Below are 14,713 nucleotides of genomic sequence, written 5' to 3'. Positions count from 1 at the left end.
TGATTGGCTGCTTAGAAATTAAGTGTTAACGAGCAGTTGGACAGGTGTACCTAATAAAGTGGCCGGTGAGTGTAAATACAGCACATTTACATTTACATTTACATAATGTTGTTCTTTTTTTACATTTTCCCTTCAGCCATTTTCAAAGGTCATATTAGCTTTATTAGAAGTTATTTAATATAATGTGCAATGCAAGCTGTCTGTATTTCTAACAAGCTAAACAGTGTCTTGCCATAACCATGTAGGTTTTAACGAGGAATATAAATGAAGTTTTCTTGCTGAAAAAGCAGCCGCAATTTGTCATAAGGAACTTCATATAGATCTTCACCCACGATCAATTAAAAATATATTCAAGAAATACACATACAGTAATATAAAAGAAGTTTACAATGTGTGGTAAATATTGTGTGAGATAGTGTTCACAATTCAGTGCAAGGGAGCGTTTTAGACACCATACACACTGTATCCTTAATACTGTCAGCATGGAATGAGTTAATATGGTCGGAGTGTAACCGTGGAGGGACGTTGAAGTCCTGTAGTAACACTGTAGAAAGAGATCATTTACTGTCACTGTCAGTCACAAATCCTAAAGTACTCCCACTTCCCCTCCTCCCATCTCTCCCTGCCCCAATTTTGTTCAGAAACACAACCTTTGTCCGCAGTATTTCTCAACAGCCTCTGAACTGAATAACATAGTCCGCACTGAGGTGTAATCACTCACTCAATCAAATCAAAGAGTCATTAACTAATGGTCGACGCACTGCAAACAAGTGCACCCTTTGCCCTTTGGATCCGCATGTCTGACGAGTGATGGCTTATTGTGTCTCACTGATACTACACACTACAGATGTCCAGCCAGACATTACAAAGATTTATGCAGTCTGTAAAAGTGAACAACTATTATTCTACACAAAAACTGTTGAGGGTCAGTAGAGGGATTCAATAGCAAGTTATCACTGATTTATCAGCCAAGTGATTTAATCTACGTAGGGTTTATTCATCTACTGATGTGATTAGACATTCAGACTTCCCCTGTTAAAGTCTGCTAAAACACAGAGTATGTTTACATAATGATGGCATGTAACAGTGCAAATGACCTGGATTTTGTTTACAATGGGAGGCTGTGGCATCCTTTCTGTCCACTCAGGATCCTGTATATCTGTTGGGGTTTAACCTGATTGGGTCAACCACCCCCGGCTCTGTCCACACAGCTCCTGGAGCTCCTGGTGAAATAGCACACGCAGCAGCAGATGTGCAACAGCAGATCCGATCCAACATCACTGGAATGCATGCATGGATGCAATAGAGCAACACGCTTTGGCCTCAGGTTTATAGTAACCAATACTGACATGAAATGGTGGGATTGTCTGATTGCAAAGGAGATTTGTCTTTGGATAACTTTCACCAGACCGTTTATGCCTATTGTTTTGTATTACAGTTTTTTACAACTGCTTGCACACCTTTTTAAAACTATGTCTCCTTTTTTCAAACCTGTAAAAACAAAATCCTAAATGCCTCACATCTCCTTCAAAATAAAAGACTGCGTTTAAAATGCAATAAACATATCTCAAAATGAAGCATTTGATTCAAATGGTAAAGACTTTTTTCATTATGGTACATTTTTGGACATAACATGTACACAATGTTGTTCTAAATCTAAAGCTCTGTTGTCTTATATATGCTTATGTCTACATTTGCAATGTTCTGGAGTGAAAGTAATCTGCTGAGATTGGTGCGTGTGGGTGTGCGTGTGTGTGCTTGTGTGTAGGGGCTGGGGGGGAGGGGATGGTATGCCGTTTCAGAACAAAGTCTGATTGATTTACTGTATAATGCTGAAACAGCCATTAGATGCCTGAAGGTTTAAGTATGGACACCACTGTAAAGCCACTCAAGATAGGCTTCTTTCATGATGAATAAGTGTGGCCCTGATCTCATCAGAGATGGATCTCCTTCCTCCTTCCTCCTTCCTCCTTCCTCCTCCTCCTTCTTCCTCCTTCCTCCTCCTTCCTCCTCCTCCTCCCCTTGCTCTCTGTCTATTGTTGGCATCCAATGTCCAAAACAGGTAATCTGACCTTTTACCTATTTATAGGCCTATACTAAGGCAGTGATTGGTTACTGTAATGTGTTTGCACCTGTGAGGTGTGTGTCTGTGCACTGGTGAATAACTGCCATTTTGATTGGTTGTGTTTAGAAAAGGAAAGCAAGTCCCTTCCTGTTAGACTTTTTTTGTCTTAGGCCGAGAATTGTGGGTAGTGTTTTGAAAAAAGTCTTTTATGTAATTAACCCTTGTGTTTTTGACGTTTTTGCCATCTTTATGGACTCTTGTTGCTTTTCATGATGCCTTTTCTCACTTTTTTTGACGATTTTGTTGATTTTGTTTTGGCACTTTGGACATTTTGCGTCACTTTTGTTCATTATTTTATGTTCTTTTATCAGTTATTCTTCAAATGCTATACAGTTGAATAATACACCCAAATTCAATGAAAGTAGAAAACTGATAATTTCTTTTACTTGTGAAGAGTGGAAACTAAACCTTCCAGGATACATTTTTTTAACCATTTGGTTGAAAGAAACCCAAAATTCTGACATAGAAACATTTTAAAAAGGGGACAAATTTGACCCGAGGACAACAGGAGGGTTAAAAAGTGAGTGAAAAGCTAAGAAATAGCATATGGGTGTGGAGATTTGGTGTGTAGGTATGAGTGGGAGGTTTCAAAAACCGTGTGACATGCAAAGATTTTGTGTGTAAGCAGTTGGAAAAAAACTGTAAATCCATCCTATGATTTAAATACTTTGACAGAGAAAAGATCCATTCCATTTTACAGTTCAATCATTTTGAATATATTTTACAGAAGAATCTTGGTGTCTTTGAGGCTAACTGGTTCATATACCCTTTTATGTAAGCATATGATTTAGATTACCTTCCCAGGTTTACTCTGATAATGTTAATCATTTTCTGTTCTCTGTAGCTTGCCACAGAGCACTTTGATTTACTCCATTTAGAACAGCAGCATCACCTAGTGGACACAGTCATAACTTACAAAAGAAAAACATTTAATGAAACCACTGCATTATGGGCTGCTACATGCGTGATAACTTGTGGAAATGGGCTTCATATGCTAGATGGAAAACAGGTGTTTGTGCACACTTCACTAAGCACAGACATGTCAAAATGCGTTGATTTTTTATATAATACATTTTGTTTTACATAAATTGATGTAGAATTTTCTCGTCTTTTTTCCTTCTTTGGATTTAAAAAAACATGTGTATTTAAATTTGAGGAGGATGAGGTAACTTTTTTTTTTTTAAGAAACTTTTTAAAAAACTTTTTATCTTTTCCATTACCCAAGTACTGCTTTCCCCCCTCTTTATCACTGTATTAAACAAAAAACAGATAACAATAACCGACCGTTGAAGAAATAGTTGCCATTTCATACACATAGGGATTTCTGTGAGTAGGTTTGTGCTGCGAGGCTATCTAGAACATTTATCATCAGTGGCTTTTGTTATGGAAAATTAAATCCCAGAAGCCTCCTAAAAACTACAAGTCCCACAATGCAACGGAAATATTTGATCTTGTACTCGGGGAAAGTACGGAACTGTCCAAATGTACTTTCATTTTCGCTTTTTATGCTGACTAACTGTGAGTATTGTTGCGTGTCGTGCACTGGCATTGAATTACACACATAAAAAGGTTATTATTCGTTACCACAGCTTAGTTGAAGTGTAAACGCTTTTCTAAACTTGAAGTATCTTTCCTAACTTACAGAGACGACATGGCTTCTCTGGGTATTCATCTCGAGTCGAAGAAACAGGTGAGCGCTCATGCTAGCACGATTTCAAAAGTGCTAATATATGTAGCAACATATATTTCAAACCCACTTTCCCTACAAACTGTCGGTTGGTGTGTCAGTGACGCTAACAGGTGAGCAGAAAAGTGTTTTTCCTGATAACATACAGCTGGGTCATATGAGGTGAGCAGGTAATAGCTGCAAAATGGCCTGTTTAAAGCTGTGTGAACAGGACTAGTTTTTCTTTTTTACCAAATATCCTTCATGTGGCGAAATATAAAGGAAACGGATGCGAACTTAATCATATTAATCTCTGTATTGCAGGTAGATGACTTCTGCCAAAAACTCACAAAGGAGGTAATTCATCCAAGTAACTAAACTCCCAGCTGTCACATTGTTCCCAGTGGTATAAAGTCTTGCATCATTATTATTTTTGTTTTTAACTGTAGGCCGAAGAGCTGGTTTCCAAATATTTCCCTCAGAAGATTGAAGAGCTGCAGATGTTGTTGAAGGTATTATTCTGTGAGGTCCTGCAGGGTCTTGGGGGTCTCTTCAACAACAGATTACTATTCTATGACGGCTTGTTCTCTTTCCTTCACAATAAAACTATTTATAATGACATTTTCTTTTTTTGTTTTAGATGAAATGATGTCAAATCATGGGCTGTTTGAGAGTCCATGATGTGTTAAAGGGTGTGTTGATATATGAAGAGTTGTCAGAAGTAACAGGACATTTATGTTTTCTGTCAGACATCTTTCAGCTGTGAAGACCTGGCATCCCTGAAGGCTCCGCTGGACATCCCAATCCCAGACCCCGTTAAAGAGGAGGCCAAACGCAAGAAGAAGGAGGAGGTAGGCCCAATGCTACTTAGGTTTAAAGCTGTGTTGTCTGAAAAATGCATGTAACTCTAATGAAGGGGCCATGCTGGTTGGGTCCGTCACCCCCATTGGCTCCTCAGAGTTACTGCAGCAGGGCTGCCACATTATTGTTTTTTTGTTTTTTTATTTGAAAAAGTAATTGAAAATATATCTTAAAATATCCATTAACATTAATCCAACATATTAACAAAGGGAAATCGGCCTATTCGTTAAAAAAAAAAAAAAAAAAAAACATTTAATTTGCATTGCCATGTTAGGTTGCCATTATGGTAGCCATCCACACCACACACTATGCCTTCCACATGGATGTTCTTCATTAGAGCCTGACCGATATATCGCCGGGTTGATATTATTGATAGATATTGGGCATGTCCCAATTTATCGATAATCGGCATTTAGAATGGCCAATTACAAAAATATATATATATCTAAATTTTAATTTTCATTCATCAGAAGCATTTATTTACGACAAATAAATGATAGTATAGCATAGTTTGTCCACCAGAGGGCACTCTACAACGACCCTGTTGGCAACACTCTTATTTTTTGTTAATGTGTTTTTGTTCAAAGGACTTTAAGTTTTGTATCTTAAGTTTGTATATTTACACATTTTATTTATCAAAACATTGATATATTTTGATGTTTCTCTGTTCTATTGTGACAATTAAACCAATTATCATATTATTTTAGTGAGAACTCAAATAAGAGTATAAAATATATATATATATATATATATATATATCTGGCATTTTTTTAAATAACCAAATATTCATATTGGTATCTGCCTGAAAAATCCTTTTTTGGTCGGGCTCTATTCTAGATCAACTCTTTGAAGTCTAAGGACATTTTTTTGTTTGTTAAATATCTTATTAGATTTACCGTTTTTATTGTAGTTGCATATAACCTGATACCCATGTGTTTCATACCTTAAGGTAAAAAACATGGTGATTTTCTCCATATCGCCCAGCTCTCCATGATTTATAAATAGTATATCAACATTCAGCGATCTATTTTCATCCATCCAGCCAATATCCTTGATCCAATGCCCATAGTAGGGTCTCCCTGCGCTCTCTTTTTAGCTAAGGGGTCCTTGGCCTAAAAACATTGAGGACCCCTGTATCTGAGGATTAAGACATGTCTTTGTTTGACTACAGTAATTGCCACTAGGATTCATTCTGCCATTATCGGCAATTTGTTAAGAGGCAATTGCTAAATACATTTCAGAGGGTGGAGTGCAGTGCCATATTTAAAGCATGTAATAGGCTTTATGATAAGGAGTCTTAGTAAAGTATTATTGAATTTCTTTAGCAGCATTACACCTCTCGACTGAGATCCTCAGTCAGGGGTTTATACTTAGCGTACACTGAAGTAACACTGAACCTGAGGGCCATTTCCAAATACTGCTTTACAAGTTGGCAGTTAGATTAGATAAGACTTCATTCATCCCACAGTGGGGAAATTCCCTTGTTACAGCAGCAGCAGTTTGCTATAGTAAAAGCAAAAAAAACAAAACAAGTAAACACACAAACATGCAAACAACAAGTTGAGAGGGGCTTTTATTTTGTGTGGTCATTTAAAAAAATAAAAAAACTAAGTTGATGTGTTTAGCCAGTCCTATTCCAATTATGTTTTTATTAGACTAGTACACAAAAGAAGGGATAGAAGTATCTTGCTGGTGCTCAATAGAGCACAAAACTCTTGGCTCTAAAGCATAAGATATTTTTACAGATGTCCCTTCTGTTTTAGTGGTTGCTATCATGTTGTAAACATGGATTCAAAGGAGGAAAAAGTCCAATGCTGCCAGTGTTGGTAGTTTTATGTGGGGGGGAAATGGGTTGAAAGAATATTTACATATAGCAACTCTGGGGAAAAAACCTGAGGCAATTGCAGTGCATTCATTCAGAGGATGGGTGCAGGGAGCAGGGACCGCCGAACTAGGTTACATTTCTAATACAAAGGGGAAAAAATCCAACATTTAACATCTTCATTTAGCCAAGGGGGAAAAAACATGTGGGAGAGCTGTCTACGAGATTAATAGGCAGTGGAAACTCTTTGACCTGCTGCCTTCTGTGCTCATATTGCAGAAGGAGGCAAAGGAGGGGAAGGAGGGGAAGAAAGACAAGGACAGCGATAAAGAGGATGAAGATTCAGGTAGAGATGAGTCCCTATTAATCAAGTACACCCCTGTTTGTTATTTCAGTCCTCTTTGATTGAGTATTTCTTTAATGAGGTGAAGGTGGTAGACTGAAGAAAATATGAATGGAGGCTGGTGTATGAAAATGTTTCTATGCCAGGACTTTGATTTGCAAAGTTTAATGTCATTGCAAGAAGTCAACTATAATGATAGTGATACTAAATACATGGAATATTTGAACATATTGAGTCCAACTTTAAAGAAACACACCGACTTATTGGGACTTAAGGTCATTCACCGTATCCCCCGGAGTTAGACAAGACCATACATACCCTTCTCATCTCCGTGTGTAACTCTGTCGGACTCACCCACCGCTAGCCTAGCGCAGATCCTGGAGGTAACCAGCTCCATCTAGCCTACTGCTCCCAATAAATGACATAAGAACGCCAACATGTTTCTGTTTACATGTTGTGATTTGTATAGTCACAGACAAATAACAAGGTCACGTGAGACACAGTCGTTTTCTAACCGCATACGAAATGAGAGCTATATTCTCAGCAAATCAACAAAGCTAAAGTCCCAATAAGTCAGCGTGTTCCTTTAACTTAAACAAAACCATGTATGCCGTGGTTAACCGATTGATCCACCTGAAATAACTATTAACAGTTAACCAGTTTTCATTGTTTATTCCCGTTCAAAATGCCCAACTAAACCAGAATGTCCTGATACTGTACTAAGTGAAGCCCTGTTTGGGGCGGTTTTGTCCACCAGGGCCTCCTTGTGGTCCCATCTGCAGCAACGAGCGAGTGGAGAGTCTCCTGCAGGAGGTCAAGCCTCAGATCCAGACACTGAAGGAGAAGCTCAACACAGTCAGTCTCTTAATTCAGCTCTTCACTCCATTTTATACCAACAAATCAGTCAGTCTAGATGTGGTACTACCTTTTACGTATCCAGTGCACAACATATGTAAGGAATACACCTTTGAGTGCTTATGGTTTATTAATGTAACAAAGCTTGCTTTTAAAGTGGAATAGACAGGGCAGGAGCTCACATGCCATGTTTCAAATGAATAGTTATGACAAATGATCTTCCCTCTATTGAGTGTGTTTTTAAATGGGGCTGTTTCAGAGCTATATGACATGCTCATATTTCACACTAGATATTAATACATTCAGATTTCCCTGGCAGGTGTCAATGTGGGTGCAACTCCAAATCCCTAGGATTGAAGATGGGAACAACTTTGGAGTGGCTGTCCAGGTTGGTAACCGGCGACGACTTGGTGGAGCAACACAATGTGTCTTGAACAGATGTTTGAACACTTGTGTGTGCCCAGTTTGGTTTAATATCTTTGTTTGTCCAACAGGAGAAGGTGTTTGAGCTGCTGACCAACACACGCACCAAGATCGAGGGGTTCCAAACTCAGATTTCAAAGTAAGGCCCCAGACCGGCAGATTTGTATTATTATCTCAATGATGGAATTTGAACTGAAGATGCAATTACACTAACACTTGTTCATCTGTGCGGGTGTGAATGCTTTAGCTTAGCATTTGAACTAACTTAGCTTAGCATTTGAACTAAACTGTCAAACTACTTTTTTAGTAGGCCGAATGTAACGTGTTCAAAAGCTTGAAAAGTGTAACGTTAGGCCATGTTGGTCTTATTACATGCACCCATCGGGTAACATGCAGGATTTATAGTCGTGGAGGCGCAACATCAAAACTTGAAAAGTTGTTTTCTTTGAACCCCCCCCCCCAGGGCAGGATGAGTCCTCAAACCTTTGAAACCGTTTCACAGGAAGAGAACAGACCGTGACTATAATGTCAAATTAATGCAAATTTAATTATTTTTACAAATATTTCACCAATGCCACCTTGGCACCACTTCTTTTTACAAATATTTGAACAATACATTAATGACCAACTGTCATAGGGACACGGTTAACACTGGAAAAATGCATTATTCTATTGATCAGTAGTTTAGCGTTTAGCACTCTTTATAACTGTCACTTGTAGCCACAGTAGCTGCTGATCAGCTAAAGTTACACTCTTGCTTTAATTACAATTAGATCACAACAATAACAGATATTTGGACATTTCCTGGGGCACCCAGGGTGATTTTAGCCAATAAAATATCCAGTTTATGACTGTTATAAATGAAGTACCTTCTCTTTCTTCTGTCTGTTAGGTATTACAATGAGAGAGGCGACGCTGTGGCCAAAGCTTCCAAGCAAACCCACGTGGTCAGTATCTCATGTTGTGTCTGTTGTCACAGTGGAACACTTTATACATGTATGTGTGGTTCTCTGTACTAATAGTGACAGAATAATTTAAGATGAAAGAAATGAGTAGCTCACCTAGCAGAGTGGACGCCCAGATATATGTTTGCTCCTGGACCTAGTGGCCGCCGGTTTGACTCCGACCTGTGGCCCTTTGCTGCATGTGATTCCCTTCTCTCTCCTAAGCTGTCCTATACAAAGGAAGGCAAAAAATGCACCCTCAAAAAAGGTGTGTGTGTGTGTGTGTGTGTGTGTGTGTGTGTGTGTGTGTGTGTGTGTGTGTGTGTGTGTGTGTGTGTGTGTGTGTGTGTGTGTGTGTGTGTGTGTGTGTGTGTGTGTGTGTGTGTGTGTGTGTGTGTGTGTGTGAAATAATGACTTGTTGACAATGTTCTGCTCTGTGTAAACTGGGTACACACTCGATGTGCCATGTACTGGATGTTTATTGCATTTGAACTCTCTGCCTTGTGTTTTCTGCCACAGGGAGACTACAGACAGCTGGTTCATGAGCTGGACCAGTATCAGTACTGTGAGCTCCGCCTCGTGGTCCTGGACATCTGCAACACATATGTAAGATACCTAGGCCCCGTTGTTCACTGTTAGAACAATCTGAGAATGGATAGAAAATTGTAAAGAAGATGTTAACACACAACTGATAATGCAGTTTGACTGGACTATAGTCTGCGCCCATGTCTTTTAAAGAGTGTAAATCACATGCATCCAACTTAATATACCATCCGCGATAATATGTACTGTACTTTGAATACAACTTACTCACACATATTTAAAATATTCCAGTCGTGTCCCAGCAACAGGGATGATAGCTAAATGGAATCCATTCCTTCCTAATAGGACGGTAATTAAACTAATTGCTGTGCTAGTGTTAAATTGATTGGCGCTCCATCTCCTATCCATTAATCACTGTTTGTCTTCTTCCGGCTATTGTCCTCCTGTGTTTAATGCTGTTAATGAACAAGACGGTACAGGAGATGATGAAAGGAGTTGTTTGACACAAATACTGCTCTGGATCTGGGCGTCTCTCTCTCTCTCTTTTATTACCGCTTCTGCCCTCTCTGTCTCTCACATGCCGTAGATCTTTCTTATATCTTCCTCACACTTCATTTCCACTGATGTCTCTTTCCGTATCTCTCTCCCCGCAGGCTGTGCTGTTTGACATCATTAACAAGAACTATGACAAGATTAAGAAGCCCAGAGGAGACGGCAAGGCTCTCATCTACTGAGACTCCAGCACACTCGCAGGCTTTCTAACAAGATACACCTAGTGTAGTATGACACTCATGTAACAATACACCCGCTCTGACAAAGATGTCTTCTTTTTCTTAATGTGGATTCATTTTGGTTCAGATAACAAAATAAAGCAACACGATTCCGATACTTCTGGCTACTCTTCTTTTGTCTAAATGACAATTTAAAATTGTGGTTGTGTTATCAAAGGGTTTTTACAGGTGATATACTCTGCCTAGATTCTCTTCACAGGCCTAATGAGAAGCCATTTTCCCTTTCCAAAACTTGAACCTAAGCTTTCAAGATCACAACCACATCCCCCAAATCTGCTGAGGGTTTCACACTACTGAGTCTGCGTGTCCTTGTCTGTGGTGGTAATAAGTCCCTCTCCCGGCAAACCAGGACAGCCCCAACTCGGTGTGAGTCTGTACCAGCCCTGATAGAGTCCTCTCCATCCCAGGTAGCCCAGAGCTCCTCCTAGATGCTGAGAGGGGAACTTGGGGAAGTGTGCAAGCAAACACAGAAGCAAGAAAATCCAAACGCCAAGTAGAACCACACACAGGAGGAAGATGAACCTTAAAGGGGCATCATGGGACCTCTGCAGAGTCTTTGCTTGGGCCAGGTAAAGCCCAAAGACAGACATTTCCTCCACAAGCAGCAGGCAACACAAGCAGATGATGAGGACGTCCTGGGACACTTCGTAACCTCTCCACACCATGCCGTCTCGGAGGCAGGAGGCTTTGGTCTGGTCGGCATGCAGCAGCAGCAGGGGCTGTAGCGAGGAGCCGGTGCCTTGGATGTCCTGGTCAGGGATCATAGGTTCGTAACAGTGTCCTGTGGCATCCTCCAGCAGGGTCAGGAGACTCCGACAGCCCCACCACAGCAACCCCACCACCCCTATCCGGGAGAGGTGGCGGAGGAGGCGAGAGGGGGAGTGGCAGGCTGAGAGGGAGAGGAGAAGCATGAAGGAAGCTGTGAAGATGCAGGTCCAACCCCAAGTGGACTTGAGGAACTTTCTGCAAGAGCAGAGAGCAGCGTTACATGAAAATAGAACGTCAAAACAATCCAATATTGTGATAAAAAGCACAACTTTTTGCCTCATCCTAATCAGATCTACTGGAACTTAACAAGGTAGAAATAATGCACCTAGTTCATCACTACATGGTTATAGTTGATACAAGTGCAGCAAGTATGTTGATCTGTTAAAATCCCCCACAAATGGGTTCTCACAGAGGATGAATGATGGCTCCCCTAATGCCTTCACACATGAGTACTAATGAGATCAGAGCACACTACATAACCTCCCAAAATGCCTTAATTCAGTTCATGTAAAAACTTGTATTAGCTTACTCCTGTACTTTGAAAGAGGCAGCTTGATAGGGACCATGAACATACTAGTGATAGGTGTAATGGAACCTAAAGAGAACAATGGTGGCAAGTGAGACTGTTAGGATAAAGGTAAATGCTAAATCATGGTAGCACAAGTAGAGAGGAGTCAATCAAAGTTAGCTAGCATTCACTAGCATTAGCTAAGAAGCAGGTCATACCAGACCAAGTCAGCCTGTAACAGCAAAAACCCTGAGTGTGCTGAATGGAGCACGGGTGCAATTTAAATCGTATATTTAACTTTCCAATTGTAAGACAAAGAATGTGTGTATCTTATTTAGTTAACACATTCTTAGGCCTCTATATAACAGGACAGCTTGGACTTGAAAGGAGAGACAGAGAAGGGAAAGAAATGTGGCAAAGGGTCGCAGGCCGGAACTGAACCCGCGACCGCTGTCGCCAGGACCGAGCCCCTGCACATGGGGCTCACACCCCATCAAGCGCCCATAAACACATTAATAATGTGTTTTAATCAATGCCGTATCAGTATAGATATAAGCACTCATAAATATTCATAATGCTTTATCACAATAATCATAAAACATTATAATGCATTTTTATAAGGACTTATTAGGTCAAGTATCATAACACTCTATAATTGCTGCTTGCTCATTATAGCAACATATACATCCATTTACAATGTGTTTTGGAGGCCGGCTTTATGGAAAGTGTTACATAATCTCGCTTTATGAATGATAGGCTAAAGGTTGGCAGAGTGTGTAGCCTACATTAAAATGAACACTTACGTCTGATCTTACTATCTGTAAAGCATGCATTCATCTTTCATATTCATTATTTATACTTTATTTATTTTTGTGGGTCAAACTCTTCACAAGTAGACAAAGACTTGTGTGTAGTATGATGTCATATCAGTTCAAGATCATGTTCAGGAGACATATTAATGACCATGTATTAAAATGTATGACTATGTATTCGTCCTATAAATATGAACTATATTTATAAGACTAGGGCTACCTATAAATTTGGTGTAAAAGTGCAATTTAAAATTGGAATTCTGAAATTCTAACTGTTCTTTTTTCTTCTTCCTACCTTTATTTATGCAGGAAAGGTTCTCAGAGAGGAAGCCTCTCTTTTGCAGGAACGCCCTGATCCCATTCACACAGTCACACCCAAATGTATACCTGGAAGCTGCCCAGTACAACCACGGTCTGATCTGCTGGCCACGGAGCAGCTCCACTAAACTGCTTGGGGTTAATAGGGGCCTTGCTCAAGGGCACCTCAATGGTGGCAGCTCTTTCACTTTCCCCAGCCGGATGTTCAGGTGCATAGCACAACATTTTGGGCCTTGTAGAAAGGCATCGTCTATGGGCCCCTCCTCATATCTACAGCGTTTCATTCTAACATCTTTTTGGATCATGCTCGCATGAGAGCCCCGGGTATCCCTGTCGGACGCCCCTGCGGATGTTGGTCTGGGGATTGAACCGACATCCTCCCGGTCACAAGCTCACTGCTCTGACCTTCAGGCTCCTACACTGTTGTTATATGTGCCATGTGAGTATTGACGCCAGTTTTAAATTTAACATGCAGGTCCAACTGAAAATCATGCAGCTACTTTGTTACATTTCCAGCAATGGCAACAGGTCATAAATATGAGATTTCCATTCAAAAAGCAGAAAGACAACCATACCTGTACAGGTAGTGGTTGCTGTTAGCGAAGATGCTGTACCTCGACACCCAGAAACTCAGCACAGGACCAAACAGAACCAAAGCAGACAGCATCAGGTGGAAATGCCGTCTGACCAGGTGGCTTCCTAAAAACCTGGCCAGTACGTCTGTGCCGAACACCAGAGCAGAATTCAGGAGTCGGAGGATGAATTTCCCCAGCAGGATCACCTCTGCAGCCATCTTGTGTAACTTCTCCAAGTTGATCTCTGGTGTGAAGCCAGTCGAGGACTTTTCAGTCTTAACATCCATGTTCATGTTCTCCGTTTGGCTTCCTGGTTATAGCTTTTGAAGTTTTGGTTGGAATTCTATGTTTTCTTTCTTCTTCTCTCTTTGTGTCCAACTAGGGCCCTGTGGTAGAGTCTGCCTCACTTTCTTTTGTCTTTACAAGGCACATCCGTTCTACTCTGGGAGCCTTTCTACTTTATCAGTGTCAGGAGTGCACATGGTTTATAAAAATACAACCCCTCTGCCCTCTTCACCCTCAGAAGCCCTCCCCCTCTACAACACAGACTCAGAGTGTGGACATGGTAATGGATGCTGCTGTTACTGACCCCCTTATTCTCAAAGCAATGATCCAACGCCTTAAGAATTTAGTCCAATTGGATGACAAATGATACAAAAACATCAACGTAAAACCCAATTTTTGCGTAATGGCTTGAAAAAAAACTACTTTACACTCAGACTCACTGGTGTGCTGCAATTTCATTCTGACATAAAAATGGATGGCTTGCCTCCTTCTTTGGTTCTCCTTTAGTCTCTCCATTCTTAGCATCAGCTGTTGGAGCCAAAACTAATTGAAGTTATAAACTGTTGCCAGTCTGCATTTGGCGCCATGAACAGCTGCGTGTCTCACAGCACGTTGTCTTCTGTATTTCCAGGCCCAGTCATCAGGCCAGAGCCTCTTAAGCCTCTTCAACTCCCAGAGCCAAATTGAGTAAATTTAGTCTTTCCGCGGGATTTATGCTCGGTAAAACCTACTGGAACTGTTTTCCCAAGCCAGGGCGTCCAGTCCCGCTACTTTCATAGACTCTGAATCCATACTAACTGAAGTAATAGGAAGCTGGAGTCCATATGGGAAACATTTTTTTTTTCTTCTTTAAGTGTAAGGATAATTCTGTGTGCTAAAACAATAACATGTGAGAGGTTATTTAAATGCTGGATTGAGCCAAATTTTCCTAAATTGTGGCCTCCTCTTCCTGATAAATGATTTGAAGATCTTTTCCTTTTAACTGAAACTGTGACTGTAACCGATCTATCATTCAGTTGAAAAATAGATTAAAGAAAACATTACTTGATCAACACAGAAAAGAATAAACCTAAA

At 40.4% G+C, this 14,713-nt stretch overlaps 2 protein-coding genes across 2 annotated transcripts; one reads left to right on the top strand and one right to left on the bottom strand.

Moving 5' to 3' along the window:
* The first annotated feature begins 3,408 nt into the window (after positions 1-3,408).
* psme1 (proteasome activator subunit 1) lies at positions 3,409-10,470 on the top strand. Its single transcript, XM_034862307.1, has 12 exons — positions 3,409-3,643; positions 3,770-3,815; positions 4,116-4,148; positions 4,241-4,303; positions 4,541-4,642; positions 6,754-6,820; positions 7,575-7,672; positions 7,992-8,060; positions 8,167-8,234; positions 8,988-9,042; positions 9,559-9,645; positions 10,236-10,470. Exons 2-12 carry the CDS (start codon positions 3,777-3,779, stop codon positions 10,314-10,316), a joined length of 762 nt encoding a protein of 253 aa, XP_034718198.1. The 5' UTR covers positions 3,409-3,643; positions 3,770-3,776; the 3' UTR covers positions 10,317-10,470.
* LOC117937989 (fat storage-inducing transmembrane protein 1) lies at positions 9,521-13,853 on the bottom strand. Its single transcript, XM_034862305.1, has 2 exons — positions 13,355-13,853; positions 9,521-11,336 (listed from the first exon to the last, which is right to left on the bottom strand). Exons 1-2 carry the CDS (start codon positions 13,645-13,647, stop codon positions 10,664-10,666), a joined length of 966 nt encoding a protein of 321 aa, XP_034718196.1. The 5' UTR covers positions 13,648-13,853; the 3' UTR covers positions 9,521-10,663.
* Positions 13,854-14,713: the final 860 nt, after the last annotated feature.

This window comes from Etheostoma cragini, chromosome 22 (genome assembly GCF_013103735.1).
Source record: "Etheostoma cragini isolate CJK2018 chromosome 22, CSU_Ecrag_1.0, whole genome shotgun sequence".
In the NCBI taxonomy this organism is placed as follows: Eukaryota; Metazoa; Chordata; class Actinopteri; order Perciformes; family Percidae; genus Etheostoma; species Etheostoma cragini.
Note: the sequence above shows the minus strand (reverse complement) of the source record. Positions and strands in the feature narration are given on the sequence as shown.

Excerpts from the sequence above, each read along its gene's own strand:
- LOC117937989 (XM_034862305.1), bottom strand. The coding sequence starts at position 13,647 with ATGAACATGGATGTTAAGACTGAAAAGTCCTCGACTGGCTTCACACCA. Across the intron at positions 11,337-13,354 it reads AGCAACCACTACCTGTACAG|AAAGTTCCTCAAGTCCACTT; the intron begins GTATGGTTGTCT and ends CTGCTCTTGCAG.
- psme1 (XM_034862307.1), top strand. The coding sequence starts at position 3,777 with ATGGCTTCTCTGGGTATTCATCTCGAGTCGAAGAAACAG. Across the intron at positions 6,821-7,574 it reads TAAAGAGGATGAAGATTCAG|GGCCTCCTTGTGGTCCCATC; the intron begins GTAGAGATGAGT and ends TTTGTCCACCAG. Across the intron at positions 8,061-8,166 it reads ACTTTGGAGTGGCTGTCCAG|GAGAAGGTGTTTGAGCTGCT; the intron begins GTTGGTAACCGG and ends TTTGTCCAACAG.